This window comes from Platichthys flesus, chromosome 18, assembly GCF_949316205.1.
Source record: "Platichthys flesus chromosome 18, fPlaFle2.1, whole genome shotgun sequence".
NCBI classification, from domain to species: domain Eukaryota; kingdom Metazoa; phylum Chordata; class Actinopteri; order Pleuronectiformes; family Pleuronectidae; genus Platichthys; species Platichthys flesus.
In genome coordinates this window covers 7,616,193-7,643,807 of record NC_084962.1, presented here as the reverse complement: position 1 = coordinate 7,643,807, position 27,615 = coordinate 7,616,193, and the positions used below count along the sequence as shown (strand labels likewise).

At 44.8% G+C, this 27,615-nt stretch overlaps 1 protein-coding gene across 4 annotated transcripts in view; it reads left to right on the top strand.

The window, feature by feature from the left end:
* The first annotated feature begins 203 nt into the window (after nt 1–203).
* runx2b (RUNX family transcription factor 2b) overlaps nt 204–27,615 on the top strand; it is a 40,025-nt gene continuing 12,613 nt past the window's right edge. For 2 of the 4 annotated variants that reach the window (XM_062412056.1, XM_062412054.1), the window contains exons 1-3: nt 16,616–17,677; nt 19,174–19,330; nt 21,362–21,466. In XM_062412056.1, the coding sequence (XP_062268040.1) occupies nt 17,402–17,677; nt 19,174–19,330; nt 21,362–21,466 (538 nt within the window). In that variant the 5' untranslated portion in view covers nt 16,616–17,401. Of the gene's footprint in view, nt 262–16,221; nt 16,318–16,615; nt 17,678–19,173; nt 19,331–21,361; nt 21,467–27,615 lie in introns of those variants that run through there. The other 2 variants (XM_062412053.1, XM_062412055.1) reach the window with 2 other exon arrangements.

The window sequence follows — 27,615 nt, the reverse complement described above, 5'->3', positions numbered from 1 at the left end:
CTCTGCACTTTTTTTCTCTATAAAACCGAACCTGGTTGTTACTTGTGGTCATCCAAATAGTTGATATGTAAAAGCATGTCTTGTGGATGGCTTTTCCGTTTTTTTTTTTCATGACATGCTGCGTGCTCTTGGTTTAGGACGTGTCAAGGGTCACGGAAACCACAGAGGAACAAAAGTGGGGCTTGCTGCAACCAGAGGCAGCTATGGCATCGAACAGCCTTTTCAGCACAGTGACACCATGTCAACAAAACTTCTTCTGGGGTGAGTACGGCTTCTTTGCTCTCTGTTGTGTCTGGAGCTGGGAATCGGGGGCTCGGGTCACGGGGATGACTTGGGGTCGGGTGCTGAGGTTTGGACGGAGGGCTGAAGGGGTCTGGGTACAGCGGGTAAGGATGTTGGATCCGATTGAAGGGTTTGGGTCCAGATGAGTGTGGGGGGGATCAGCTGAGGTCATCGAGGACCATTGCTACCAAGGTCCAAGCGTTTGTGGTGGTAGAAAGACCTGACTACCATCACAGCTCTTTGTGGTGCACAAATCCCCAAAAAGCCCCAAAAATGTAAAATCGCTTTTCTTTCCGCATTTAGATATTCCAGTATTTACTCTACATGATGTTTGTAAATATTTTTGAAAGAGGGAGATGACATGTTTGTGCAACATACCCTTAGATTTACAAAGCAATGGCATTGCGGAACCAAAAACAAAAGCACGGGTGATAGTTTTGACAAATGTAAACAGACAGTGCACCAGAGAGTTTACAGTGGAGCATTGGAACAAGATGTGGGGATTACTGTGTTGTGTGTGTTGGGTGTCTCTGTTATGTGTAGGGAAGAAGTATTGATTAGTTTGCCAATAAAAGGCCTGTAATCGCTTCCTGAAAATGTTCAGTCGCACTGCTGTCATTAATTAATCTGTGACGATTTCCGTAGCCTCAGGGGAGCGTTTAACCGACAAAAATGAATCCACTTTGAACCAGAAGCTGCTCCATGTCCACTTCCATATTATGAATTTGTAATTAAAGCACTGTAATAATTAATTCGGACTCTGAACAATCACTTTGATTTGACCCGACTTGCTCCTTTTCTGTAGATAAGAAGGTTTGACTCTAGATATAGTCTTATTTTATGATCGGAGTTGTGTCTACATGTAACAAAACCCACTGACACAAATTTTCTCTATATTAAAAAATATTAGTTTTTTCATAGATTTTCACAACTACACTGTTGAATTAAATGTATTCTTTATATCCATTTCTTCTTTATTTGTGCAAACCTTTAAACAACATTCTCCTTTGCTCGCACACTGGATCTATAGGGAATGTGACCACAATTTATTCAAGACCTGTGAACGGTGGCCGTGTCAACTACGTGATTTTCAATTATCCGTGAAGGCTCATCTGCATGCTCCAGCTTTTGGTTTGGCTGCGTTCTACTGTGACAACTTCTTTTTAAAAAAATCTAATATAATCAGCTGAAATGGACGATGTTTCAGGTTTGCCAGAATACATTTCAAATTCAAACAAACATTGTCATTTCCTTGCGACACAAGAAATTGAAAAACTTAGTTTAGGACCCCCCCCCCCCCCCCCCCCTACTTTCTCTCTCTCTCTCTCTCTCTCTCTCTCTTATTTCAGTCCATAGCCTCCACTCCTCTGTCCAAATCAGATGTATAAAAGATGTTTTTTAAGAAGCAGCTCCGTGGTCAGACACAGCTGTTCTGCGCTCCCGCGCCGCACAGAAGCAGGGCTGGCTCCTAATACGCTCTGAAAGCCGCGGAGAGAGCGGGCGTCTTCCACCAATCACCACCACCTATTACCACGTTAACCCCCTGACCTCGCGCTGGGTCTCCGGGGTCGGAGCGCAGGAGCGGAGAGGAGCAGCGCGGCAGGAAATTGAAAGCATACTGTAGTGGAGAGGCAGAGATGGACAGAGAGGAGCAGATGTTCAAGTGGAGGGGAGACATGAGAGGGGAGATAATCACCGATCGATCCTCATATTAAATATTGTTGATTGATATTGGGCTACGGCATATTGATGTTGCCCCTGCTTGCGAACATCTGGGTAGTAAATCTGTCAGTGCAACCACAAAAAGTCCCCTCGACACTGTAATTTGATTTTGCAAGACCTCCAGCGCTTTCTGTTGTATTTCTAATTTAAAGTAAATAAATGTAGTGTGCTGTACTGTGTAAAGACTGGTAAAAAATTCGGAACAGCATCTTAAATATTTATGTTTTTGATCAAACAAAAAAGGATGTGATTTTCAGCTTTGAATTGAGTTAACACAATTTCAATTGATATAGTTCTGTGTTTTAATGTTGATTCTTGACCTTAAATCTATTTGTTGGACAAAACATTGACTATAACTAATCTTACGTCCTGGATTTTGGGTTGACTTCATATATTTTGTTTAACTTCTCCCCGTGCTATGTTTCCCCTGGATCCTTTAGTCTGGCCTCGGCAAGTTTGCTGCGGCCACAAGTTACAAAATATCGTTCTGTTTGTTAAAAAGCCACACGTCTCTCTATTCCCTCTGTAAAGTTGTACGAAGGACATTTTTAATTTAGGGGGCTGAGCGCACATTACCAGCGATGAGCCGACTTGAGGGAGCGAGGCAAATGTTCCAAATTGAGAAAAAAAAAAAAGGGGTCTCATTAAAATTTATCTTGGCATTTACATCAAGCAATTTTCATTTAATTGGCTCAAATACATTTCTTTTATAACTCCTCATCCTGGCACATCAGATGGAGAGGGCAGAGTAATCTTCAACATGTGTGGCACCCACTCAACCACCGTGCCTCTCTGGGGAACATTTAAGTGCCTATTTTCTCTATTACAAACTTAATTACATATAGACAATTAAGTCATGGGAGCAATTATTGTTCAGTAGGGAGAGACAGAAAAAAAAAAGTGCTTACACAGACGAACCCAAATCAACACGATCAAAAGGAATCGCGGGTTGATGTGGGTAAATATCTGAAAAACTCCGGAGCGGAAAAACTTTCCCCGAAAGAAAATCTCCGATAATTTGCAGGGAAACCGTATATGTATTTGAGAAAGGCAGCTTCTGTTGCATAAGTGTTGCTTTAGATCTAACCACAGGCCTGCTTCTTGGAGACATCTTAAAAGTGAACCAGACATCCCCCCCTGCTTCCCCCACAGCCGGGGGGGGGGGGGGGGGACATGAAGCCCACTCATCAATAGGTAATTTGAAAGAGCCAGGGGGGGGGGAATCTGAGCGTTTCACTGGCTGCTACTGTGCTGAGAAGACTCTTCCCTTAACTCCACGCTAAAAGGAACTCTATTTAGCGATGCTTAATTGTACCTCTGAGGCAAACATGTTATTTAATCCCAGCAGGGTCATATTGATGGAGTGAAATGGCGCTGTGTGTTTTTGCGAGCCGTACCAGCTATTAGGACTTATTAGTGCTGGGGGTGCACATTATTCTACGCAATTCCTACGAGTAATCAAGGAGGTGCAGCGTGTTGATGTGATCAGTGTTTAATCAGAGATTAATTGGTCTTTATTTTCACTCCAGAGTAGTGAGGCTGAAAGCGGGTGGATTAGGGCCCTAAAGAGGCTGGAGGTAGTTGTTAAGGTCCAAATGAGAGTGTCATGAGAAAACTATAACCTGTGATTTTAATGGAACTCAAACGCGTCTTTCCCACTGGTTAGGAGGTGAATGTTATGTAATGTTTTGTTTGATCCGTTATATCTGAAATGCTGATTCAAATATTGCAGAAAATAAGAATAGCCTTGACTCCGGGGCTTTGCGTCTTTTCATTTGGTGTCAACTTGCACACTGTAGTTGTCCCAGAAGGACTGATTCGTCCACACAATCGGCGTCTCCTCCTTCTAAATGAAGCAGTGAGGAGCTATGAAAACCTCTGAGGAGAGGCGTGAGATTACACTCACCCCTGTAATATGGAGACTGCAACAACAAGCACTGAGCTGAGTGTAAATACTTACAAGGCACTGTGTATTATCGCTGCTTTTGTCCTCATATTCAGTAGCGGTGGGGCTAATTGCACTGTTATGACAAGGCAACCTGCCAGTGGACTGTGCTCACTCTCGGTCTCTGCCTGTTTAACGTGTTGATAAAACACTGGAAAACAATCTTCTCCAGGGAGCAACTAAACCCGTTCGTTAGGGCTGTGAGTGCTCACGTCTCCTGCTTTGGCTTTTCTCAAAATGCAAATGTTTAATATCCAAACAGTGTTTACTCTGGATACTAGTCAAATTAGTGTGTGTTTCTTGGACGGCTCTGCAAACTCATGCCACGCATAGCTATAATGTTTGGACGAACCTTAATAACCAGGTAGCTTAATGCCATTGGAATAGCCAGCGAAGCTTACTATTTTCACATTTAACAAGATCCTGCGGCCCTTCATCTATTTCAATTGCATCACGCTGCGCGAATTACCGTTATCCGATATAAGCCCTCAGAGAGGAAGTAACTACCTAACACTTTGAAAATTGGTCTATCTTGGAACCGGTTCACCCTAATGAAACAGAACACCAGTATTATAACCCAGATTCATATACCTCTGCTCTCGCTGTTTAATGCCCTGTCTTTCCCTTTCTTTCGTCCAGGCATTCAGCTTTTTATTTTTATTCAGGTTCTTTAAGTCGGGAGATGGCTTTAAGCGAAGCTGATACGGCAAACTCAAACCACAGGAAACCTGACCAGCATTGTTTAGCGTTCCCTCGCTGACCTGCGGAACAGCCGAGGCGGCCGCGCTGCCACACTCCGTGTTTCTATAAGGAGGAAATATGGAGTGTCGAGCCTCCTGGATGTTTGCGTTCAGCCTGTAACGATGTGAGAGAGAGCGCAGCCACAGCACCTACACAAGGCCTTACCTGTTCTGCCCCTCTGCCGGAGAAAGGAAGGTTTTTCCCCTTGTTGGTTTAATCGTAAAGGAATGCAGTATCCCCTCTAATTCAGGCCGGACTCCCGAATATATAAACCTACTCACCGGCAGGTCATGCAAAGAGCAGCACGTGTTGGACATGTAAGTTGTATTTATGAAGCAATACTGATCATTTCTGTGAAGTAACACATAATGTGCCCGAGTGGAAACATAGAGGAGTTAGACTTGGCTTAATTTTCAAGGAGACGATGAAACAAGATGAGTAAAGGAGCATGAAAGAGTTTGACACCGAGTTCTGACTGTGATCAATAGCTTGGCAGCAGATCAGTGGCGCTGTCTGAGGGGATAAGTACACCTTGTTACGACGTGTCTTCAGACGCTGGTATCAGTGCTCACTTTCTCTGAAGTTGTAATCCTTTATCACTCAGCACATAGTTCACAAAACACTCGTAGAGAAACTTTAAATCTTTAAATGGCAGGTTGCTATATAGCTGTGTAATGGAATAATAACAGTTTGTTACTACTATGCAAACCTAGAAATGTAGTGTGTGTGTGTGTGGGTGTGTGCGTGTGTGTGTGTGTGTGTGTGTCTGTGTGTGTGTGTGTCTGTGTGTGTGTGTGTGTTAAAGGTGTCTATGAAGAGATCTGTCTGCTTGATTAATGCTCTCACTCAAACTGGCACCTGGAACCAATCCCCCCCCCCCCCCCCTCCTCCTACCGCCCCTGTCCCATGTGCATTGTGTGTGTGTGTGTGTGTTTGTGTGTGCACGTGCATGCATGAGTGTGTGTATTCTATACACTTTGCCTTTAGAGGGGCTGAGGGTGGGTGGGTGGGTGTTGAGCAGGAGGGTACAGATGGGATTGGGGGACTCAGAGCGGAAGAAAAGAAAGATGTGTGCAGAGGAGGGAACAATAGGTGGAAGTGAAGTGAAGGGTATGGTGTGTCATTAATAGCACAAGGGCCCCATCTCCTAATTTGCTCAAATTACCTGCCCACACTGTGGGCCCCCTGCCAGCAGCGAGGTGTGAACACAACAGATCAAACACACCTGAAAATCAGAGTGCCCACCCACTCAGCAACGCCCACACAAGCCTTTTATGGTGGCCTGGAGTACATGTGCAAGAGAGGGGATGCGTGTTGATTCTTTCATGTGAGAGTGAGGGATAAAATATAAAATATAGAGAAAGAGTAGCGCGCAAGTGAAACGTCCGGTGAGAGCAACGCAAATCTTTTTCCAACCACCTCCCATATGGCACTGTGGGGGTGGCCATTTACCATCATCGCCCCTCCTCTTCTACCTCTTCCCTTTCCTTCTGCCCCCTTCTTCTCCTTTTGTCCTCCCCTCATTCTTCTGGTCCCAACCCACGCTTTCAGGAAAAGGGCGATGACAAATGTGACAGGGCGCCAATGGCCACCACAATAATCACAGTCACCAGTGCTGTACCACCTGCGGCACACACACACACACACACACGTATAGAAACATATTCAAACGTGTGCGCAGACCACTGAAATTAAATATGCCCCTGAGATACAAAAGGGGCCAAGGGGGTGTGTGTAGGTGTGTGTGCAGTTGGATTCCAGCCTTTGAACTTTGAATAGTGTGTAGCTGATATTGACAAGTCTCTGGGGAGACGAGGGTAGCTTCTAGATCTCAAGTGGCCTCCAGAGAGAGAGAAAGGAAGAAGGAAGATAGATAATTGGGATTAAGAACAATAATGTGGCGTGTTAACACTTAACATTAACATAACTTAGCATTAATAAGCAGGATATCAATACTTAAATGCTTTTAAAATGCTTGTGGATATAGGATGATTACAACAATTATATAGTATAAGTGTTTGTATTAATTTCATAACTGTGCCCCCATAGAAACCATTCACAGGCAGGTTTACAATGTTTGTACATGAAGACAAGTTGAGCTTGAACCTTTTTTATCGACCTTGGAAGTGAAAACAATTCTCAATTCTTGTTTTCTCAGGAGGCTATCAGTTGCATCTATTGACCTTACTCATTGGGGAGGGAGTTGTCATACATATAAAGATCATATTCCATACGTTGTCAATTATGACAATTGTGTTTTATTGTTAATAATTTTAACACAATCGTACCGTAACCGTAAAGAATGCCATGCAGGAAGTGAGGTGAGGTACATTGAAACACTTCAAATGTATACTCAGATGCAACTATTGTGTTGTAAACCATCCAGTGAGTGTTTTATTAGTTACTTATATACACTACAGAGGGAGTTGACGTACAGTTATACCTGAAAGATTTCTTGTCATACAACTTTCCAGAAGACTGCATGTGCTGCTGTGAGCAAAGAAAAAGGTTGGAAAAGTTTCAAGCTGTTTATGCTGCTACAGCAATGTTACCAAAGTGCAAAAATCCCCAGCGTTACATTTCAGCTCCTTTTCAAAGCTCCTTCCCCGCGACTGGGGCAGGAGACGTTCGAGAACTTGTAGCTGTTTTATGTTGATCCCCCCCCGAAATGTTCCAGTTTACACACTCTCAGTCCAATCACGCTGCTCTGACAGGGAGCTCGGCGCGATCAAAGGGTGTATACACGCGGCGTGTCTGATCCTCAGCGGAGCAGGCGTTCAGTCTGGAGTTGAATCCTGTCACTCACCCAGACAAGCTGCCCTCTTACAGTCATCTGTAGTTCATTTTGTTGTCGCAGTTGAAAGTTTTTTCCGTCAACTGTTGCGCTGTTCATTCTATTTTCTGTCTTTCCCCGAAGGAAATAGGTCTCTCTCTCTTCTCTCTCTCTTTGGATGGAGACCAATAACAGGCCTTTACCGCTTCGCTTCCCCTGATGCTGAATGAGCAAAGGAGCATCCCAGAGGAGCAGGAATATTTTATTAGAGTCATTTTGAAAGGTCCTCTCCTCCTCCTCCTCTGTCTTTCTTCCACACTCGTGATGGAATTTTAGGATGCTGCAGCAACTCTGTGCGCTTGTGTGTGTGTGTGAGAGAAAACAGCTCACGCAGAGCAAAGACAATTCAAAGTTACAGCTAAATGACAGGCTGGGAGCTCCGGTCTTTTGAATTGCATTGTTGTCTTTTTATTCCTGCTTGGGAGGAGAATTGGTGAAAAGAGAAAAAAAAAAAAAAAATCCCAATTGGGACAGAAAGCGAGCAGTTTGGTCTCGGGAGAATTACACTTGGCACAAACAGAAATAGCAGTCATTTTTTGCTGACAAACACTTCTTTATGCAAGGGTGTTTTTTTTTGGAGGTGGGGAGTGGGGCTCTTTTTGTTTTCTTATTTATGACAAAGCTTCCATTGCAGCAGAGGCAGGGTGGTGTGTGTATACTATGGGCTTGATTTACTGCTGCTTTTAAAGATGCATGAGAGAAATAAGGGAATGAGGGATGTGAAAATCAGCTAATTGAAGGAAACGTATCATCGAAATGATCTTTATAATGTTGACAGGCAAGTTTTTCCTAACTGATCCGAAAAAAGTGCCACTTTTACACACACACACACACACGCATGATTCTACCTGCACACGCACACTCGTGCACACTCAGGCACACACACACCCTTTTTCCCTGCAGGACCCTGCAGATGCAGCAGAAACAGTCGAGTTGGTCTCTCTGGTAAACAAACAGTGAGAGGCTGCTGGGAGTCTTCACCGGGCCTCCAAATTATAGTCTGGTTAACCAAAGTCTGAGAGCCAGCCCTTCGCTGCAATACTGCAAATACACACCCACATCACATGCATAGGCGCACACATACACATGACCTGTGCACATTACAGCCACTATAAGAGGCATAGTTAAAAAGCACATGCACAATCAGGTTCTAATGGCACTGCAGTTGAGCCAAGGGTAAAAGGTTTTATAGACAGGAGAGAGACTGCGAGGGAAGCACACCCCGAGGGCCCATCATAAATATTACCCAATCACCAGGCTCGCAGTGTGAGATGATTACTGATGAAAAAGAATCGCTTGCAATAGGTTTAATGTTTATAGAGTTTAACCCTGTATACCTGCTTTTATGATTTTAAGTGTGTTTTACAGGTAGATGCTGATTTGTTTCTGCTGAATGGAGAGTTGAGTGATAATGCTCAGTGGCAGCAAAGATGCTGAATTTGGAAGAAAACTTCTTCAACATTAGTTCAGTGAGCCGAGGTTGGGTTGTTTAGCGCCTCTTTAATTGCCTGTAAATGAGTTCTGCAACTACTGGGAACGGTTCTCAGTCTCCTGAGGACACAAGAACATATCAGAGTGATCTATGACGCCATAAAACCCACTTAAAACTTTTAAGATGATCAGTTCTCGTGAAATGATTTGCCGTAAATCTCGTGCTTTCAGAGTGACAGTATATTCCGGGCGGACAATTTAATTGTCAGCCCGAGACCACATCCCAACAACCCCGTTGCCAGAGAGGGTATTTTTTTCTCGTGTGTTTGTGTGTGCATGACGATCAAATTCTCAACTTTGCTATAATGCATCACCACAGAATAGATTGTGTTTGAAGGACAGCGTTTCACAACATAATGGATGTTCCTCGTGGGACGCAGCGAGAAGAGTCCTCCCGCTTAGGACTCGATTTACGCTCTATAAATATGGCGTCATCCGCGTTTCAGCGAGGGGCAGAGCACGCCCGACATGAAAAGGCCCTGTCTTGGAAACGCCGGCCATTTCTGAGGGTGTGTGGAAAAATCCACGGTCACAGGTCACATCATCAGACAATAGTCATTCATCTTCATCTTTTCGCTCAGCTTTCATGATGTTAGTCTTTCATTGAACCCACTCCCAAAGATGACTGGAGTTGATTTGGTCTGTGTACATCTCAGGATGGAAGTTACGAAAGTGGACTCCATCCATCCGTCTCTTTTTTTGCCCCTCTACACCCCCGCTTTGTTGTGAGTCATTTCTGTCCAGTAGCTTTATAGGCACGGCTGTAATTATAGGCTTTGGGCAGAAGGTTTTAGGCAAAGGCCCATCTCTGAGTGAGGCGCATCAGCCGTGACACTCTCAACTTTAACTCGTTCGGCACACGGAGCATCAGCTGCTGCATGTTAGGCTTCTCGACATCTTTCACAGGCCAAGGTTTCCTGGGGCCATTTTGACATCTGAATGGTTTGGAATCCAGTCTAGTATGTATGGCTCCAGGTTGCAGAGTTCAGTGCTCAGTGTTTTTGGAGCAGCTCCGAGCCTGGATAGCGATCAGCGAGAGATCGGGAAAAAGAGAAAGGGAGCAAGATCCAAACCCTCGGAAGTTTAGAGTGGCTTGATGCAGGCCCCGGGGCAGTGGCGGCTTGCAGCGCCTGCCCATTCCTGTTTTTTCATTTCCTGTTTATCTGATTGGCTGTTGTATTGATGCTGGACAAATTCACTTGACTGACTGACAGGTGGGATTACCCCCCAGAAATGGAGACGCAAAGAAACCTTTGTTTTTCAAATTTACGTAAAAAAACATTCATGTTCACTTCCCGTGAAGAAGGCCAAACAAAACAGATAATATATTAAATACATTTATATGCTCCAAGACAAAAAAAAATGTATGTTATATTTCCAAGCGTGGGTTCACTCTGTCTTTGGTAAAATGTTTATGTCTGTGTTTAATTGAGCATCAATGACAGAGTTTTTTTTCCCCCCCTCCATCTGGTCCTCCTCCGCAGCCCCTCACATCGATTTGGACCAAGTGCACCTGGACATTCCTCCCCCCCGTTTCCCTGCATGATACGCAAACATATATCCTCGCCTACTCTCTCCTTCTTTTCCCTCGCCGTCGCCAGCCGCTCGCCGTCCAGCCTCAGCCTCCTCCAGTCTCAAAACGGGAGCAGTGGAAACGGAGCAAGTGACAGCCGATAGCCCCCCTGCGAGTGCTAGTCTGGGCCGCGGCCGCTGTTTTTGCCTCTCGCCGTCTAGTCACTCTATCTCGCCTGTGAGTCCTTACCTCACATAAATCATCCTCAATCGCACAGCACGGACAGGCAGAACAGAGGGAAATCTCCCCCTATAAATCTGGTATTAGTTTTACCTCGCATAATGAACACAGGGCTTAACGGTCCTGGATACATGAGAACAGCATGTCTTGCAGATGTACTATAAATATTTTGATACTAGCCGGCTAGTTTGCAGAGGGGAAGTAGACCAGTGAAATACACAGAGGAAGGGAAAAGTGTAAAGTGGAATGTTGGCCTAGCCGGAGTGTCTGTATTGTCTTTAGCACCTACAGAGGGTCCCAGTCCAAGAAAAACGCTCTTTACAGGGTTCCTGTTCCCGGCCGCGGTCCGGGACCACTCCTGGATACGCTGCGTTTCCTTAAAAAACAATCCTTCAAACTGGTCTCCAAGGACGCGGGGGGGGGGGGGGGGGGGCTCATTATTTGATTAATGGCACGATCAGACCTGATTGAGTGAAAGATGATTTGAAGGGAAAACCAGCACGCCTTAGGGACACTCCGGGACCAAGTGTGGGAAAGGCGGCTCCGGGGATGATGTGATTGGTGGAACGTTTGAATTAAAGTGAGGGGCAAATAAAAGCTAATGACACAAAGGCTGCACAGAATGGGGGCGGCCAAATATGCCTGATCACTGCACAAGATATTTAGTTGCAGTGATCTAACATGCACACACACTTGCATACAAAAGTGGAAAATCCGAACTCCCCCTTTGTTGGCATGTAGCTGGCCTCAGCCCCGGGCGCTGTCACCCTCTCTCCATCAAAGAGCCACAAACACACACACACAAAACCTACAAATCCTCTTTATACATGCACAGTTTTAGTGAATGACAGCAGGTGGTGTGTGGCACGTCAACATCTGAAGGTTCCCTGGCAGACGCAGAAAGAGTTCTCAGCCCGAGTCGCTCAGATCTATCGTTGGTGCTCTTTAATGGCAGCCCTCGTCACATATTACTACTTTATTTTTCTCCTCTCCATCTCCCAGCCCACAGAAGTTCCTTTTTTGTTCCTATTTTTAAGTACAAGTGATCTCAATTAGGGACCTCCATGAAGGCAGTAGGCGGCAGACAGTCAGAGCAATAAGAGCAGAGAGGAAATTGTCTTTTTTACCCCTCTCTCCCTCCCTCTCTACCCTCCTGCCACAAGCAGTGAGCAGCCGGCCCCTCCACGTCTCTATCTCTTTCCATGCTGCTCACTGCCATTTTTAAGAAAAGTCAGACAAACTCGCTCTGCATCTCTCTGCGTTGCAGTATAAATCCCTTAAACTCTATAGACACGGCCGCTCCAGGGCCCAAAGTCCAAAAAGTCGAATACGAAACCTTGGACAAGCCTCCATTAAAATGGTTGCTCCGGGACACATACACACACACACAAACACACACACAAACACACACACAAACACACACACACACACACACACACCACAGAACGTGCCGTCCTCATCCTAAAAGTTCACAGTGATGTCACGGGCTCGGTGACAAACAGTCATTAAGGGCTTAGCTGTGATCTGGGATCAGTGCGTGACTGAGTCGGCGAGGCTGTGTCGATGAGGTCACACGGAGTAAAGTTTCTGCCCTATCGTCATCCTCCGCTGTCTAGCTGGTTCACTAATTCAAATGCCCGGTTGGCCTGGCTACACACCAGAGTGCAACTGACCGGCAGGCTAGGTTTGCGGCTGCGTGTCTGTTCTTTGGGTATTGATTGGCGAGTATAGACTGGATACTTGGCTGTTCCGCTGCCTCGCCTGGTGGGCTTGCTGATTGGTCCACTGGCAAGCCGCTTGGGCTGGTGGTCTGCCAAACATGGAAACATCCCGTTAGAGCTGCAGCAGTCTGGGCCTCGTCACAGCCCTCCTCTAGAAAGCTATAATTAAGTGTCTTGAAAAATGCACCACTGTGAAATGGAGCCTTAATCCTGAGTGGCTGTACTTTTCCTCTTGAATGGTGAGAGTATGCGCTTGTGAAAAAGAGGAGGAAGGAGGAAGAGCGTTGCGTGGGAGACAGCAAAGTTTTTCACTTTAGTGTTGTTGTTGTTTTTCTATAAAAAGGTGCGTTCGTGTGCATGAGTCCATACACTTGGGTGTGTCGCGCTTGAACTGTGGCATCGAGCTCTTGTTTAACTTTTTAGCATCAACACCGGGCTCTGTGTCGTGTAATCTTCCCTAATGAGGTGTTGTTAATAGTGAATATAAAAGAGCAGGAGTGATGTAAAGACACGGAGAGATTCTGCACAGTTGGTTTGCTTACAACATTATAGACAGATGCGTGTGTGTGTGTGTGTGTGTGCGTCTTTTTGTGTACATGCTCATATTAGCGCTTCACACAGTCGCCGTCATTCCAAGTGGGAACGAGAACAAAAACTTTTTTACTATACGCTTGATATCTCGACAGGAAAATTAGACGAAGCGTCAGCCGAGTCAGATTTTTATTGAAAACAAATAATCGAAACTGAGAGGCAGAAATACAATATAACCATAAATCATAAAACGCAAATCCTGCTCAATGTGGTATACTGCGGTTCTTCCCTGTTAGTGACTTCTCCTACTGTGCAATGACTCCGAGCCAGTGTAACACAGTAGATGAATAGTCCCAGAGCCGGGAGAGACGATCCAGCTGTGCAGCAGGCCAGCAGCAGCCGCACTGAGGGAGCAGTTTTACTCGAGATTCATTACCACACAATATTAAGTCTGATGCAGAGTCGGTCGATTGCCCTTAAAGGCCAATACTTTGGAAAAGGTTACAGCATTGAAGTTGAATTCAAAGCCGATATTTGGCTGGGTAAAAGCATTACAGTGATGGAAGTATTTTCTGACCGAAACAGCAAATCCAGGAACATTAACGCCCCCTCCCGCTGTCGGCCTCACATCTCCAGGAAATCAGACGGGCGGATTTTTTTTTTTTTTAACTCTGAGGTCGCCCCTCACCTCTGGATGACAGCAGCAGATAGCAGGCATCGTAGCATGAGCCGCCGTATCCTGTAGTATGTAGGGAGCTGGAAGGCAGATGCTGGACGTGCAACAGGGAGGAAAAGCAGAGTCAGATGGGGCAAACACTCTTTGATGAAGAGACTATACGCCGGGGTGGAGGGGCGGGGGGGTTCAGAGGTGGGAAAAATCAAGGGGTTCTTCCTGCAGCTGCCTCTGATGGGACGACAACGCAAAGGACCAGTGAAAAAGTGCGACGGAGGAAGTGAAATTGTACCAACACTTTATTTTTAGTCAAGCAAAGACTGTAAGAAAATTACATTTAAATTGTAATCTGAAGAATAGCAATGTCAAACACATATGCGTTCAAAATAATTAGGCTGACTAACTTGATTGACTCGGCGTGAGTTATTATTTCATCCCCTAACGTCTCCTAAATTAGATTTCACTACAACATCAGGAGGTTTTCCACATTACTGCAAACGTATTGAGCGCTGTAGAAGAAGAAAAAGAAGATAATATCAGAGGTGAAACTTAACTCTGTTGGAATAACTAGCTTCACGGTTCCTGCAAGGCCATGTTTATCACTATTACAGATTTAATTACTACTATTCACATTTATTCATCCATGAGTTGTTAGCTGATCTTTGAGAATGTTGGACAATGTGAACCATATTTCTGGTGTTTGGGGCACATGGAGGGGAAGTGTAACTCAATCACTCTTTTTTTTTTCTTCTTTTCCCCCTCCCTGTCCACATGACGAGGTGCCAGATGCGTGTCAGTGCTTTCAGACTTTATATATATCCCTCCCACATCCTCAGACACACACACATATGCTAACAGACATGTATGAATGTGCACACCCACGTACATACATAGTTATGAAACATAAGGAGTTGAGTTATTTCAAATGTCCGGGCTCCACCGAAACTTTTTTTGTCTCTGCACAAACATCTTGTTGTGAAATGTATAAAGTTCTATACAACTGCAGCATTTTAAATAGGTTGCAAAAGCCGTGACAGGATCTAAACAACCGGGCAGCTGTGCCTCCCAGTAGTCACTTTTATTTTTGAAACCGGTCCCGGAGCATCAAAGGCCTTTGTCTTAAAGACTCTGTAATAAAAGCCTGTTTAAGAGCAATGGAAAAGGAACACAGAGTAGCTATACACATGCTGTTGTGTGATGTGGCACTCAGAAAACACTCATCGGGAGACTGATGGATAATCAGGACGGAGGGCGGGGTGGGTGATGAGAGTCGGCTGAGGTCTCACGGAGAGCTCACGGAGGGGAGATGATGCCCTCTACAGTAGACACAGGAGGGGCAGGCAGAGCAGGCCCTCGCACTGACTGTCTCCAGAGCAGCATCCACTCTGAGTAATGCACATTTCAACACTGAAATCAAAGCTTAAAATAATTGGATTCTTTCATTCTATCTTATGATTCACAAGTGGCAAGCTGTAGAACTGTAAGTGTCAGGCTTTTTAAAATTGGGGTTTTACCAAAGTGTGTGGGGTCTTATTTTGTTTTAGTTTAGCCTTTTTCGGAAAATGTTTAATTTGCAAGAAAAATATTTTCACATTGTTTATTTTGCAGTGGTCGAGGAAATATTTGGATGTTTTATTAGAATTATAAGTAATGCATTGAAATTTATTATGTGCTAAATAATACAAGTTAATATACTTATATTATAAAAAGAAGCCCCCTGTGAACAGTTATTATTACTATTTAGTCAGAAAATTATAAATGACTACTGTTGCATTAAGGAGAAAGTAACATTTTATTTTTGAGGTTGGTCAAGACAGAGCTAAGTTTAACTACTTTAAAGAAGTTTAAGTAGTTTAAAATACAATAATACAGGATTTCATCATATCTTTTGAATGTCATCACATCTTTTGAATGTTCAAATCGTAATATGCACATTAAAGGCTTCCATTTAAATATAGTAATGTAAGAAAGATAAATGATTTCCTCGTGGTGTAATGGAGTATGAGTATCAAATAGATTGAATGCAAATGCTCACCTAGAATTAAAGTACTTGAATAAATGCACTTGATTACTTTCCACCATTCATTTTTTGAGATTCAGTTTTGAAAAGTGTGCGTAATTACGCACGTTCCATCTTCCCAGATGGTCGTCTCTTGGAGCTGTTAGATCTAGTTGTCTTGTAATTGAATTGAAGTCGTATGAGACACATGATGCTCTGTAATTGAAGAGAGCGGATGGATGATAGTTAACTACCGCGTGTGCGGACGAGCACGCAGTGAAGCCCGTGGGGAGCCCGTGTGGAGCGGGGTACCTGTGCACCTGCACAGCAGCTCTCCCCTGCGCTCGGCTGAAACTCTACCCCCGAGACTCTACCTGACTCTGCGCTGGGCTCTGACTCACTCACTCCTACCTTATGGAGTGTGAGTCACTTCTCGACGGGCTCTCTGAAACAGCTCACCCTGTGCGCAGCGCATTGTCGGGATATCGTGGTAACACAACACGGTGGGGGGGAGGGGGGGACTGGATGGTTGGACCGATGCGTTGTGCTACACTCATGACTGGAAATGACCATCTCCTCCCGGGTTAGGAGCGCGTGGGACGGTCCGGGGGAGCGCTGACATGTCGGTACGTACTCCGGGGCTAAACTCTGTAACTGTGAGAGACGATCGAGAGGAGGAAAGAAGTGGGACTTGGGACGCAGCCGCCCCACGTGTGTTTATCGAAGGTGTCGACGTTACACGGAGACCTGTGCGATCGTCTATATAGGCGTGATAGATTATGGCGCAGGGAATGGATCTGACTCCAGACACCACGTGTTGGAGTCGCATCAGTGCAGTAATTGCTGAGCGCTTGAGCTATATAAACCACAAAAAGCCTGCGCACGGGAAACCCCGGCCTCAAACACTAACCACATTTACGGCTACAGAAACTGGATTCGTTTTTCCGCCTCCTTCATCTCAACACCGATGATTTTTTTTTCTTCCTCTCGCTGATCCATCAACATTTTTAACCCTAAAAAACCAGCGAGAATTTTACGGAAAAAATATACAATTCGCAGGCGTCGCTGGGTTATAAATAGCTCAGTTAAAGTATTGTCAAAGCTTATCCCTTTGACTTTGAAAACTTTTTTTTGTGTGTACATAGCCCGCGGGCTTCCAGAGACTCTTTCAGTCTGGCACAAAGACGCACCTGGAGCAGCGCTTTGACTTTCTCACTCGAGGAAGACACACACAAAAACTTTTTTTTAAGCATCTGGCTCGGCTGCTCCTTTTTAAACCTGCCTTTTTCCCTGTAACTCTAGAGCCTGTTACGCGCTTGGACATTTATTTGATGTTATTTATATCCGCACATGAGCAGCGACGCCTGCGTTATGGCTCACGGACGCTTCTTCCGAGAAGTTTGAGAGGAAAAAAAGAACTTGTCATTTATACATCATCACGTTTACAGGGGTTGTTTTTCCTCGCTGGAGAAGTGTATTTCATGTCCTTTTGAAGGCGACCACTAAAGTTTGTAGTGGAGACGGTTTCTGAGACGTCGGTGTTCGCTCAGTCCCATTTTCCATTGGCAGACGCGCTGAGGTTCGGCGAGCAGCAGCGGCGCACACTTTCTCCCCTGAGCGCGTGTGCGTGTGTGAGAGCGAGAAAGAGAACAAGCTGAGGAGCCTCTCTGGTGCCTTTTTGTCCCTGTTCTGATCGTCCTCGCTGTTGTGATGCGCATTCCCGTAGATCCCAGCGCCAGCCGGAGGTTCAGTCCGCCGTCCAACAGCCTCCAGTCGGTCCCAGGGAAGATGAACGATGGGAGCTCCCCGGGCGGGCAGCAGGACGCGGCGGCGGTGCCGAGGCTGCGCCCCCACGAGAACCGCAGCATGGCCGAGATCATCGCCGACCACCCGGCCGAGCTGGTGCGCACCGACAGCCCCAACTTTCTGTGCTCGGTCCTGCCCTCCCACTGGCGGTGCAACAAGACGCTGCCTGTCGCCTTCAAGGTGAGTCCCGACTCCGCTCTGTGTGTGTTGGATTGAGAGGTGGGTGAACTGCGGTGTGGTTCATCTCTACTGGGAGAGAGACGGCCACAAACTGGAGCCAAAAACGGATTTAAAAAAGATTAAATGTGAAGTGCAGGCTTGTTCTCTGAGCAACTTAAATTAATTTCATGCCGTTGCATGCTGCGATTTTAGGCCAGTTTTATGTTGTTTATTATTCTCTTGCCTGTGTCACATTCGACATTATATCTCCTGTATTTATCAATTTCTCCAAAAAAAACACATAATTGTTGCAAATTTTGAATCCGATTTAACGTTTTTTAGGTGTGACTTCACAAGCTAAATATTTCCGATAATGCGTTTTTAAAAGAAAATAGCTTAAATTGAAGATGATGCTTTAAAAGGCAGAAAAAATGTTATGTAAAATGTAAAATAAGGAGATGCCTGCTTATATTGTTTTATTTTCATATTTCGCAGGCTAAAAAATATGTCAATTCATATTGTGAATTAAAATACTGTGACCCTACCATTCAGATAGTAATATTAAGAATAACGAATAATCCTTGTTTTTAATGATGATTAATTGAAATCTTCTAAATAAGACAATAGTTTTCACATGCTAAAAAAACATTTTTGAATCTATAACAGCTTGTAACAACCATAATTTGATTGACTGTAGCAAAATACAATTTTAATGATTACACTAAATTACTGTAATTCGTCCTCACATGTTGAACATCTAATGTGCTGAAAATCAACGGCAGAAAATGTCCATTATTAGATGTAGTTATATATTTGTTTATATATTGCAGGCCTCTGTTGACTGACTGATATTTCACGGAGGAGGCCCCATTAATTACTTGACAGATATTATTTAAAAGTCTGGATCAGAGACACACCACAGTGGAAATTTGTAGCTGTAGCTTAGGCTTCAAATCAAATCTGTCACTTAAAAATATATGTGTGTTATTTAACGGTTCTCATTGCGACGGCTCTGTAATTATTGCTGCTCGGGCCTGCTCGAGCTCTTTTATCTGCGTCCAGGCATCTGAATGACAACACGAGGGCCTCACTGCTTTTCTTTGTTTTGTTATTTAAGACAAGTATTTGAAGAGTGTTTCACGTAATCACATTCATCACGATATCAAGCAGCTTTGGTAGATTGAAATTAAATCCATTTATCAACATCATTGGGGGAGGGTGTGTGTGTGTGTGTGTGTGGGGGGGGGGGGGGGGGGGGACATGATGTAAAACAAGTCTGTCACATTAGCCAGATGAAACCGGGAATGAAACGAATGTTTGGTTTCACTCAGCTTTTGGCTTTTAACTGACAGAATTTTTTTGTATTTCCTTTAACCATGAGAGGGAGAGAATATATTGCAGTTTGTTGTGTAGTGATATAGTTAACCAGAGTTTGGCCTTACGACAAGTGTGTAAAGTCTTGTCAGAACTGTGATAAAAGTTCTTGCCTAATTTTTGGCCTTTGTGCCCACCGACAGGTGGTCGCCCTGGGAGACGTAACTGATGGGACTGTTGTCACGGTAATGGCGGGAAACGATGAGAACTACTCCGCCGAGCTGCGGAACGCCTCGGGGGTGATGAAGAACCAGGTAGCGCGGTTCAACGACCTCCGCTTCGTGGGTCGCAGTGGCAGAGGTGAGGCCTGAAACACTGTGCTCCTTCCCCTGTACACTTCTATTAGTCAGAGGAGCTATTAGGTTCAGTGGTGTGGATTAGTGGTCACATTCCCTACGTGGCAACCACATAATGATCTCTCCAACTCGTAGCTCAAATCCCACCGCCCGTCTCCTTAGAGTGGCGAGTCATCTTCCTGCCACTCATTTTGCTTTAAAAGGAGGATCCTTCATCTTGTTTTTTATCTTTTAACCGAGGTGAAACAGACAAGCCTCTTTCTCCTTCTTGGTATATTTGCCCTCTAGGTTAAGAAACAATACCAAGGACAAAGACGGGATATGTGTGAGTCCAGCATCAGCTGCAGAAGAAAGTGTTGCTCTGATAAGGAGAAACAAGGCTTTTATTCATCCACTTCATAAAACGTTCACCTGACATGACCCAGTTCAAGTCAGGCTTATAAACATGTTGGGTGGTGCTGCAGCCCCGCAGCTGATCGCTCTGCACATATCCCCAGGCTGTAAGGCAGCGCTGCAGAGGCACACTGCTATTAGACCAAATGGAATTCCCTGAATATTTGACATTACCCAAGTGACTGGTTGCAACGCTCACCATCTTGATGCTTAATCATTTTATTTATGGCACGTAGGCTGTGATGCTCACTCGCCATTTCCAAACTTTATGGAAACAGTTTCTATGAGTCTTTTAATTGTTTACAAGTCTCATAGAAAACTGTCACCAATAATAAGTTGATGGTGATAAGAGCTGTCAGCAGCTCTAACACTGACTTTTCCTGTCAGTTTGCTGTCTATAAGGCATGCAGGAGGTGGGAGTCAAGAGGGGTGAGGGGTGACAAAAGTTTAGAGAAGAGATGAGGCACGGTGGCTGGAACGTGTTGCCACGGAGAACTTGCGTGCGTCCCTTTGCTGTGACACAGAATCTAGTGACAGGAAGTGACAAAGGAGCCAGGGGGGGATCAGAGTACAAGGTGTCTGAAATGAATACCTGGCCACGACGGAGATAAGTACAAACAGAGCAAACTGATAGGATGTTAGATAACTGAAGGTTGTCTATAAAGAGGAGGGGGGAGCAAGCAGAGAAGGATAAGACTGATAGTTACAGTTGTATAAGGTGGAAACGGTGCCACTGCTTGATGACAGCTTGGAGGGATAGGACAGGTGACACAGAGTAATCGGATACTGTTGATAACATCATTAGGCTTAATAGTGTGCTAGTGAACAGGCTTGTTTGACACTGAGCCCAAATTAGATCGCAGGTAGCACATGACAGCAGCGATGATGGGAGGGAGCGCAGGGGGTGTCCCACTGTTATCGCAGATCACTGGCTCTGCTGCGCCCACATGGCCCTCCCGCCAGGTGTGTGGGACACCTGTTGCATCTGTGATGAGCTATCTCCCCGACTTATCTTAGGGCTGCCGTGAAAGGCATGTTTAGAGTGAGCTGCAATGTGGAACGGAAGAGGATGCGGATGCAGGCGGGTGGATGCCTGCGACTGAATGGACAGCTGCTCCGATGGGTCGCTGTAGCTACCTGCCCCCCCTCCCCCCCCCCCTCCAGTTTGCTTCTCGTAGCCTTGGTTACTGGACGCGTCTGCATACCTCATACGTGAATGCTGCTGCTGACTTGGCTGCTGCGTTCTGATTCATAGCATTCCTCGTGCACACACAAAGGAACATGCACACTTGCACAGAGACACACTTAACCCCCAAGGCAGCAACTGCTGGGGATTATCGGGAAAGGAAGTGACTATTAAAATGCCTCTCGCCCACTCAAACGGCGTTAGCCAGGGAGAAACTGTGGATAACAATATACTGTCTCCTCTGGTTAATATTCCATTAAGGCTCTGCCAAAAAGCCTAAATAGAGCCTCTCAAACAGCCAATATTGTCTGTCCTCTAAAAGTCAATTTTCCCCAGTTTGTATTGGCTATTATGTGATCACAACCACACTTGTGACTTAGGGATGGTTTAGCAATGAATGCAGGTCATTGTCTCTGCAGATGGTATGTCATTTGATGTTGTTTGATGTCACCACAGGCAAGAGCTTCATGCTGACAATCACAGTATTCAGTAACCCACCACAAGTGGCCACTTACCACCGAGCCATAAAAGTCACCGTGGACGGACCGCGTGAGCCCAGGAGTGAGTACAACTGCACGCTAATACACTATGGGAGTATGCATGATCCATATTTCATCTTTGTAATGTGCCTTGAGAGGGTGAACATACATGAAGCTTGGGGACTCAGAGATGCAAAAAGTCTGTTTAAAATCAAAGCATTAGGAGTCTACATTATGCTTATTTTTATTAGCGCCTCTGTGGGTCAATCTCCAGTACACTGCTTCCTACATTCCCCACAATGCACCACAACAGCGTATTTAGTTAGACCCTTTCTGCCTTGTAAATTCCCACTTCAGTCGAGGGCCACGCCTCGAGATTTTAAAGAAAGCCTCAAGACCAAGCTGAGATAAACATGATGACATCATCAGTGTAATTGTGTTAAATTTTTCTAAAAGCTTCCTTCAAAGACCCTAAAAACTTTTGGTACAGACATAGTTGTTTTTCTTAGCTTGTCCTTTTAACTTAGCTGTGGGTGTGTCTGACTGTGCAGCTAGCCAATGGCAGCTCAAACGATGAGAGTGTAATAAAACGGCTTAATTAACAAAATAAACTTATTCTGAAGTTGTGATTGTGCTAATAAGTAATCAACTTCTATTTAAGTTGACCCCTGACCAGTGAAAAAACAGCTTAGCCTCCCATGTGACAGTTTGAGAAAAGGAAGAGGAACGAAACGCGAGGCAGAATATTCCCGAGAGGGTACACTGGGTAGCAGAGTGCTAGCATCAGCTCCTTTTAATGGGCCATATAAAAACAACTGAGGAGGAAAAAAAAACTTTACTATAACCGTCAGTGCCAACTGGTCTGGCATGCAGCTGTTTCCCAAAATCCTCCTCCCTATTCATAAAAAAGAAAAAGAAAAAAAGAAGAGAAACATATTCATCATACCCGCCCGGCGGCCCCCATCACATGTGGCACCAGGACGCACAGAGACACAGAGGAGCTGGGAGACAGTCGGATTAGTACCAGCATCAGTCTCTGTTGTAGGAAATCTGCCCTCGGTGCCAAAAACCGCCTCACACAATAGACATGCAGTGCTCATCAACACGCACCAAGCAACAAAGGCACATGCTTGTCCTCAAACGCACATGTACTCACAATCACACCCACTATTTCCCCTCCGTCGCTCGGCGCTCTTGAGCCATGTTGTTTGATCAAAAGCATTTCCTGTGCATCTGCCGTCCCCCTTCAGATGACTTTCAAACAAGTCCTGTTGTTTGGTGGCGAGCAGATGAGCCGGAACGAGGATTTATTTAGAAGAGCTGAAGATGGTCTCAACAAAGTCTTTTCATAAAGCCTTAATGGATGTTAGACTGAGACACTTAACAACATATAGGCAGCACTACATCTGATGGTGTCAGGTGAGGGGAGGAGACTTTGCACTTCTATCCACTGTTCTTCCCTTGTATTTGTTCAATTTGTGGTCTGGTAGGAAGCTTTAAAGTTAAAGTTTGTGTGTTTTAACTTCAGTCTCAAGACAGTCATTTAAGCAATAAAGACCATGTCATCATACGTAACCCCTGAACTTCTTTAGTTCGCCGTTAAGTGGTCAGAATTGCAGCGCCGGTGTAATTTACCCAGAAACTACAGCCAAAACACGTCTCAATCTCAAGGGTCATTAAGCCGAGTTCAGAGGGTGGCAAAACACACATGTGCCCTCTCAAGCCCTCCTCCACGTTTCAGCACGGAGGAGGCCTCAGAGCTGAGAGCACCGGCTGTCTCCAGGACTGCGATTCAATCTGTGAACGCTTCATTGACACATGGGGGGCTTTGTCGGCCATTACAGCTCTATTTTGTGTTAAACGAGTGGGTAATTAGGAGGCCTGTGGTACACTGGGCCCCTAAGGGAGAGGTCCACACAGAGAAAGAACAGTAGGCTGTCTTAAAGTTGACATACACTGGCACTCTGTGGCCCTGCGCTGTAAAAACACTGAGTTGTTTGTGGAAAATACACTGACAATAACATTGGATTTCAATTTGGGCTGCAGATCGGTGTGAAAAGCTCAAATAGATCACCACTCTCTGTTTTTGTTGAGTGTTTTCTGACACTTTTGCTCCCTGTTAATGACTCGCGTGGTTGCGGGTGCCTCGTTCAGGAAGGAAATTTTGTGTAAATGTGTTTGATAAGACGTATGGTAGCCATATGAGTCTTCCTGAGGGATGTCATTTTCCCCCAGGGGTTCCTCATCTAATATAAGAGGGGGAATAAAGATGGACCACCCATGAATGAAGGGGGCTCATATCTCTGAACTGTGGCATCGAGCTTTAACTAATTAATTGGTTGGTTAGAGTGACGAATATCAGTGAGGCCTAGTTTAAAGATCTGTGGTATGATCATATGTTTGTGTGTGTGTGTGTGTGTGTGTGTGTGTGTGTGTGTGTGTGTGTGTGTGTGTGTTTGTGTGTGTGTGAGTATGGTAAGTGGTTAGTCAAGTCCCTCTGGCCACTGTGCTATTAGCAGGAGGCTAACTCGGTTTCTGTGGTTCACATTGTGCTTAATCGCTTGACAGCTCTTGGTTACCCTGTGGTTCGCCACTGCACCAACAACTCAACAAGTGTGTTTGTGGACGTGTGCGTGTGTGTTCATGCATGTAGGCATGTGCATGTCTGTTTGCTCATGAAAATAGGATTGTCGAAGCATGTATTTCTGTCGCCCAGCGCCTGTGTCTGCATGTGTGCAGAAACATAACATTTCAGAGACAGTGTGTGTGTGTGTTATTGATGTCATCAGGCTAGTGTCTAGTGTAACCACACTGCTGATTTGGAGCAAAACTAATAGGCCTCATTAAATGTCATTTTGAGCTAATAGACAGGGAGTGGCTGCTTAAACCAATATGCTTTTATAGGTGTTTCTGTCTCCTTTCAGCTGCTCCTTAAGGTGGCTGCAGCCAGCTGAGACTAACTTCCTGAGCGATAATAGCTGAGCTGTATTAACACAATATACAAGGCTTTCTGTCCAAACCCAGTGTTCTCATTATGGTTAATTGTTGACAGACAAACATAGGAGGTGACAAAAAACATTATGGAGTCACACGTACGGTGTCTTGCTGCAGCATATTGCAGTGGTTACTTTACGTAGATCTGGGTCGTGTGTGTGTTGTCCGTCAGTGGTGAAGGTTAGCGGTCAGGCATGGTCTCAGGTGTTTCAAGCTGCTGGGTCTGGGGGGTTCTGGACTCAGGAAAGGGGGTCGTGTTTTGGTTCGGTTTTGGTCAGGGTGTTAACCAGTCTGGTGAAGAGGCCCTGGTTACTCACAGGTCTGCAGACAATATTAGTGGTTTAAGAAACCCATTGGCAACCACCCATACTCAAACATACACGTACACACAATATTTACTCATGCAGATCTTTATACCATCGCTCATTCTCACAAAAATTAAAAGACAGAGGGAAAAATGAAATGAAATGTGAACTTGCACTAGAAAATACGAATAATAGCAGGCAAGAAATGATGAGCTTGAAAATGCATGCATAGTGACTTTGTGCAGCCAGCAGGTCTTGTTAGTCAAGTTGTGTTAGTGAGGAATTTCAAAGCTGTGGACCCCACTCAGCAAACTCTCCATCAAGTCTTGTAACTTGTCTGGACCTTTGACCAGGCAGGAATCCCTTACCAGAGCTCATGCAGTGGACCAGCTCACAAAGTGTTAGAAGTTGAAAGATGTATTTTGGGTCCTGGACCTAATTTAACCCAAAATGTGATCAGTAATTTTCTCAAAAAATTCTGAAATTAATTTAAGAACTAAGCTGAGTTACAGTAATGGGATTAAAAGTGGATACATTTCTCCAGGTCTCTAGAGGAGAAAAGAGATCTGGTTTTTGATCCCAAAAATGTAGAAAAGAAGAGAGAAAAGAAGGACTGTACAACCTTCCTAACTTTAGCAGGGACAGCCAAGGTTGTCATGAGTGTATGTAGTGAGTGAAGTTTGGAAAAGTAAAGATTATCTTTAGGTTTTGCTGAAGAAAAGTTTTGCACATCTAGCACCTAATTTGACAAATCTTGAATCTTGAATCTTGAATCTTGAATCTTGAATCTTGAATCTTGAATCTTGAATCTTGAATCTTGAATCTTAATCTCAGTGAAGCGTGAGAAAATCCCCATTAATTCAAGGAGTTATTGATACATACATTTGGGTGTCGTGTGCATTAACATGAACCATGAAAGACCTCTCAAGTAAGATCTGATTCAAGACAAAGCCAAAGAGTTCCAAAGATTAATATTATATTTGACAATAATGTCTCCTTTTAAAGAGAAAACAATAGTGCGTCTAAAGCAGAGCCTTGTGGTGCACCACAAAGTAAATAGGCAGAAGAGGATGATGCATGTTTCCACTTCATGCCCTCAGACATACACCCACACACCTAAGCAGCTTTATTGGAGTGGTTGCCAGGCAGCACCCTATTAAAACTCCTGAAATAAGACTGCCATCACACTGCCAAGCTAGAAATATTTTAGTAAGTGAGATCCTACCATTAACATGTCTGTTATCACCAAACGGGCCGACGAACATAGTCCTGACACACAGGGGCTGTTACATGCACTCGTAGGGTGCAATTACCTGCTGTAAGGCCAAATGCTTTATTTCTTACAAAGTACGTTTGTGCTCAAAACTAAATGCTAAGATCCGCACAGATGCTAATTACATTCTTCAACAATATTTAGATGATGTCAGATAGCTATCATTTAATTTTCTTGAATTATGTACAGTAATATGAGTCACTTTATGTCTGTGGATTGTCATGCCTTGTCAGCGACTGCCTCCAGCAATCTGTCCAAAAAATAGAATATGCTTTTGTACTGCATCAATAGTAATTAAAGGGGATTTTAGAAGAGTCAGTAGTCTTTTGTCCGTCACAGACATAGACACACAGACACACACCCACCTATCTGCTGCTGCCTTGCTCGGAGCAGCTTTTAACAATGGGACCCGGACAAATAAAACTCACCCAAACATCAGGAGGAAAAGGAATGAAAAGACGAAGGGAGGGAGGGAGGAGGGGGGAAAAAGAAAGAAGAGGAAAAAAAAGACTTCAGGCTTTTCCAGAGGCAGTCAGTCAGTTGAATGTCTCATGAAGTTCCTTGAAGAGGTGCCAAGGCCTCTACAACGCAAAACACAAAATCATTCAGTGGGAGGCAGGGAGAGAGAGAGAGAGAGAGAGAGAGAGAGAGAGAGAGAGAGAGAGAGAGAGAGGGAGAGAGAGAGAGAGAGAGAGACGAATGAATAAAGAACTAGGAAGAGAAGCAGAAAGCAAATATGATGCATAATGACTATAATGTAGAAAAAGAGATAAAGGTTAAGAATGGAGTTGGCTCTGATTGGTCGACTCTGACTTCCAACGAAAACATCTCTGAGGGATTTGTTCTTCCCTGTTCTGAATCAAAACGCTTAAATGTGAGAGGAGAGGTGCAGAGGGACACTGTCTGAAAACCACACACACGACTGTGTGTGCCCTTTAAACTACAGACAATAAGATAAAATGTGTGAATACAAAGTATTTTTTCTTTCAATAAATGTATCACCTCTGAGAATAGCTGTGTGTGTGTGTGTGTGTGTGTGTGTGTGTGTTTGTGTGCGCCCTTCTCTCGCCTGGCTTGCTTCCTCCAGGCTGGAACGCATGGACCACACAGACGGCTGGCAGCGCTCCACGACAGCCTGGCTCCCTCTTTCTCCTTCTCTCCTTCGCTTGCTGCCTCATCTCCCATGCCTCCTTTCCCATCTCTCCCTCTTTCACATTTTTTTCCATTTCTGTTTCTATTATTTTCTTCCCTCTCTCACTCTCCTCTCTCTTACCAGACCCCCATGGTAGGCGGGCGTCTGGCTGTCACCAGCCCATGCCCTTTTCCCCCCCGAGCCGGCCTCTGCCAGCTTCAGATTGCCACCTGAAATAATTCATTGTTTCTGACCGTTCGCAAAAAACAACATGACCACTGTGAGGGCTCCCGAATAAAAAAGTGAAATATGGACCCAGTGCATTCATTCATCGACTTTACTGGCTGCTCCACCGTTAGATGACTGACACACACACACACACACATATGCATACAAACACAGACTGGCTGATTCAACTCTGGCTCCATGAGCAGGGGGGGTTTTCTGAATCAGCCCCAAAGATACACTCATTTGAGCTCACCCAGTGATCATAAACCAGCCTGAAGGGCTTCGAGGGCATGACGTGA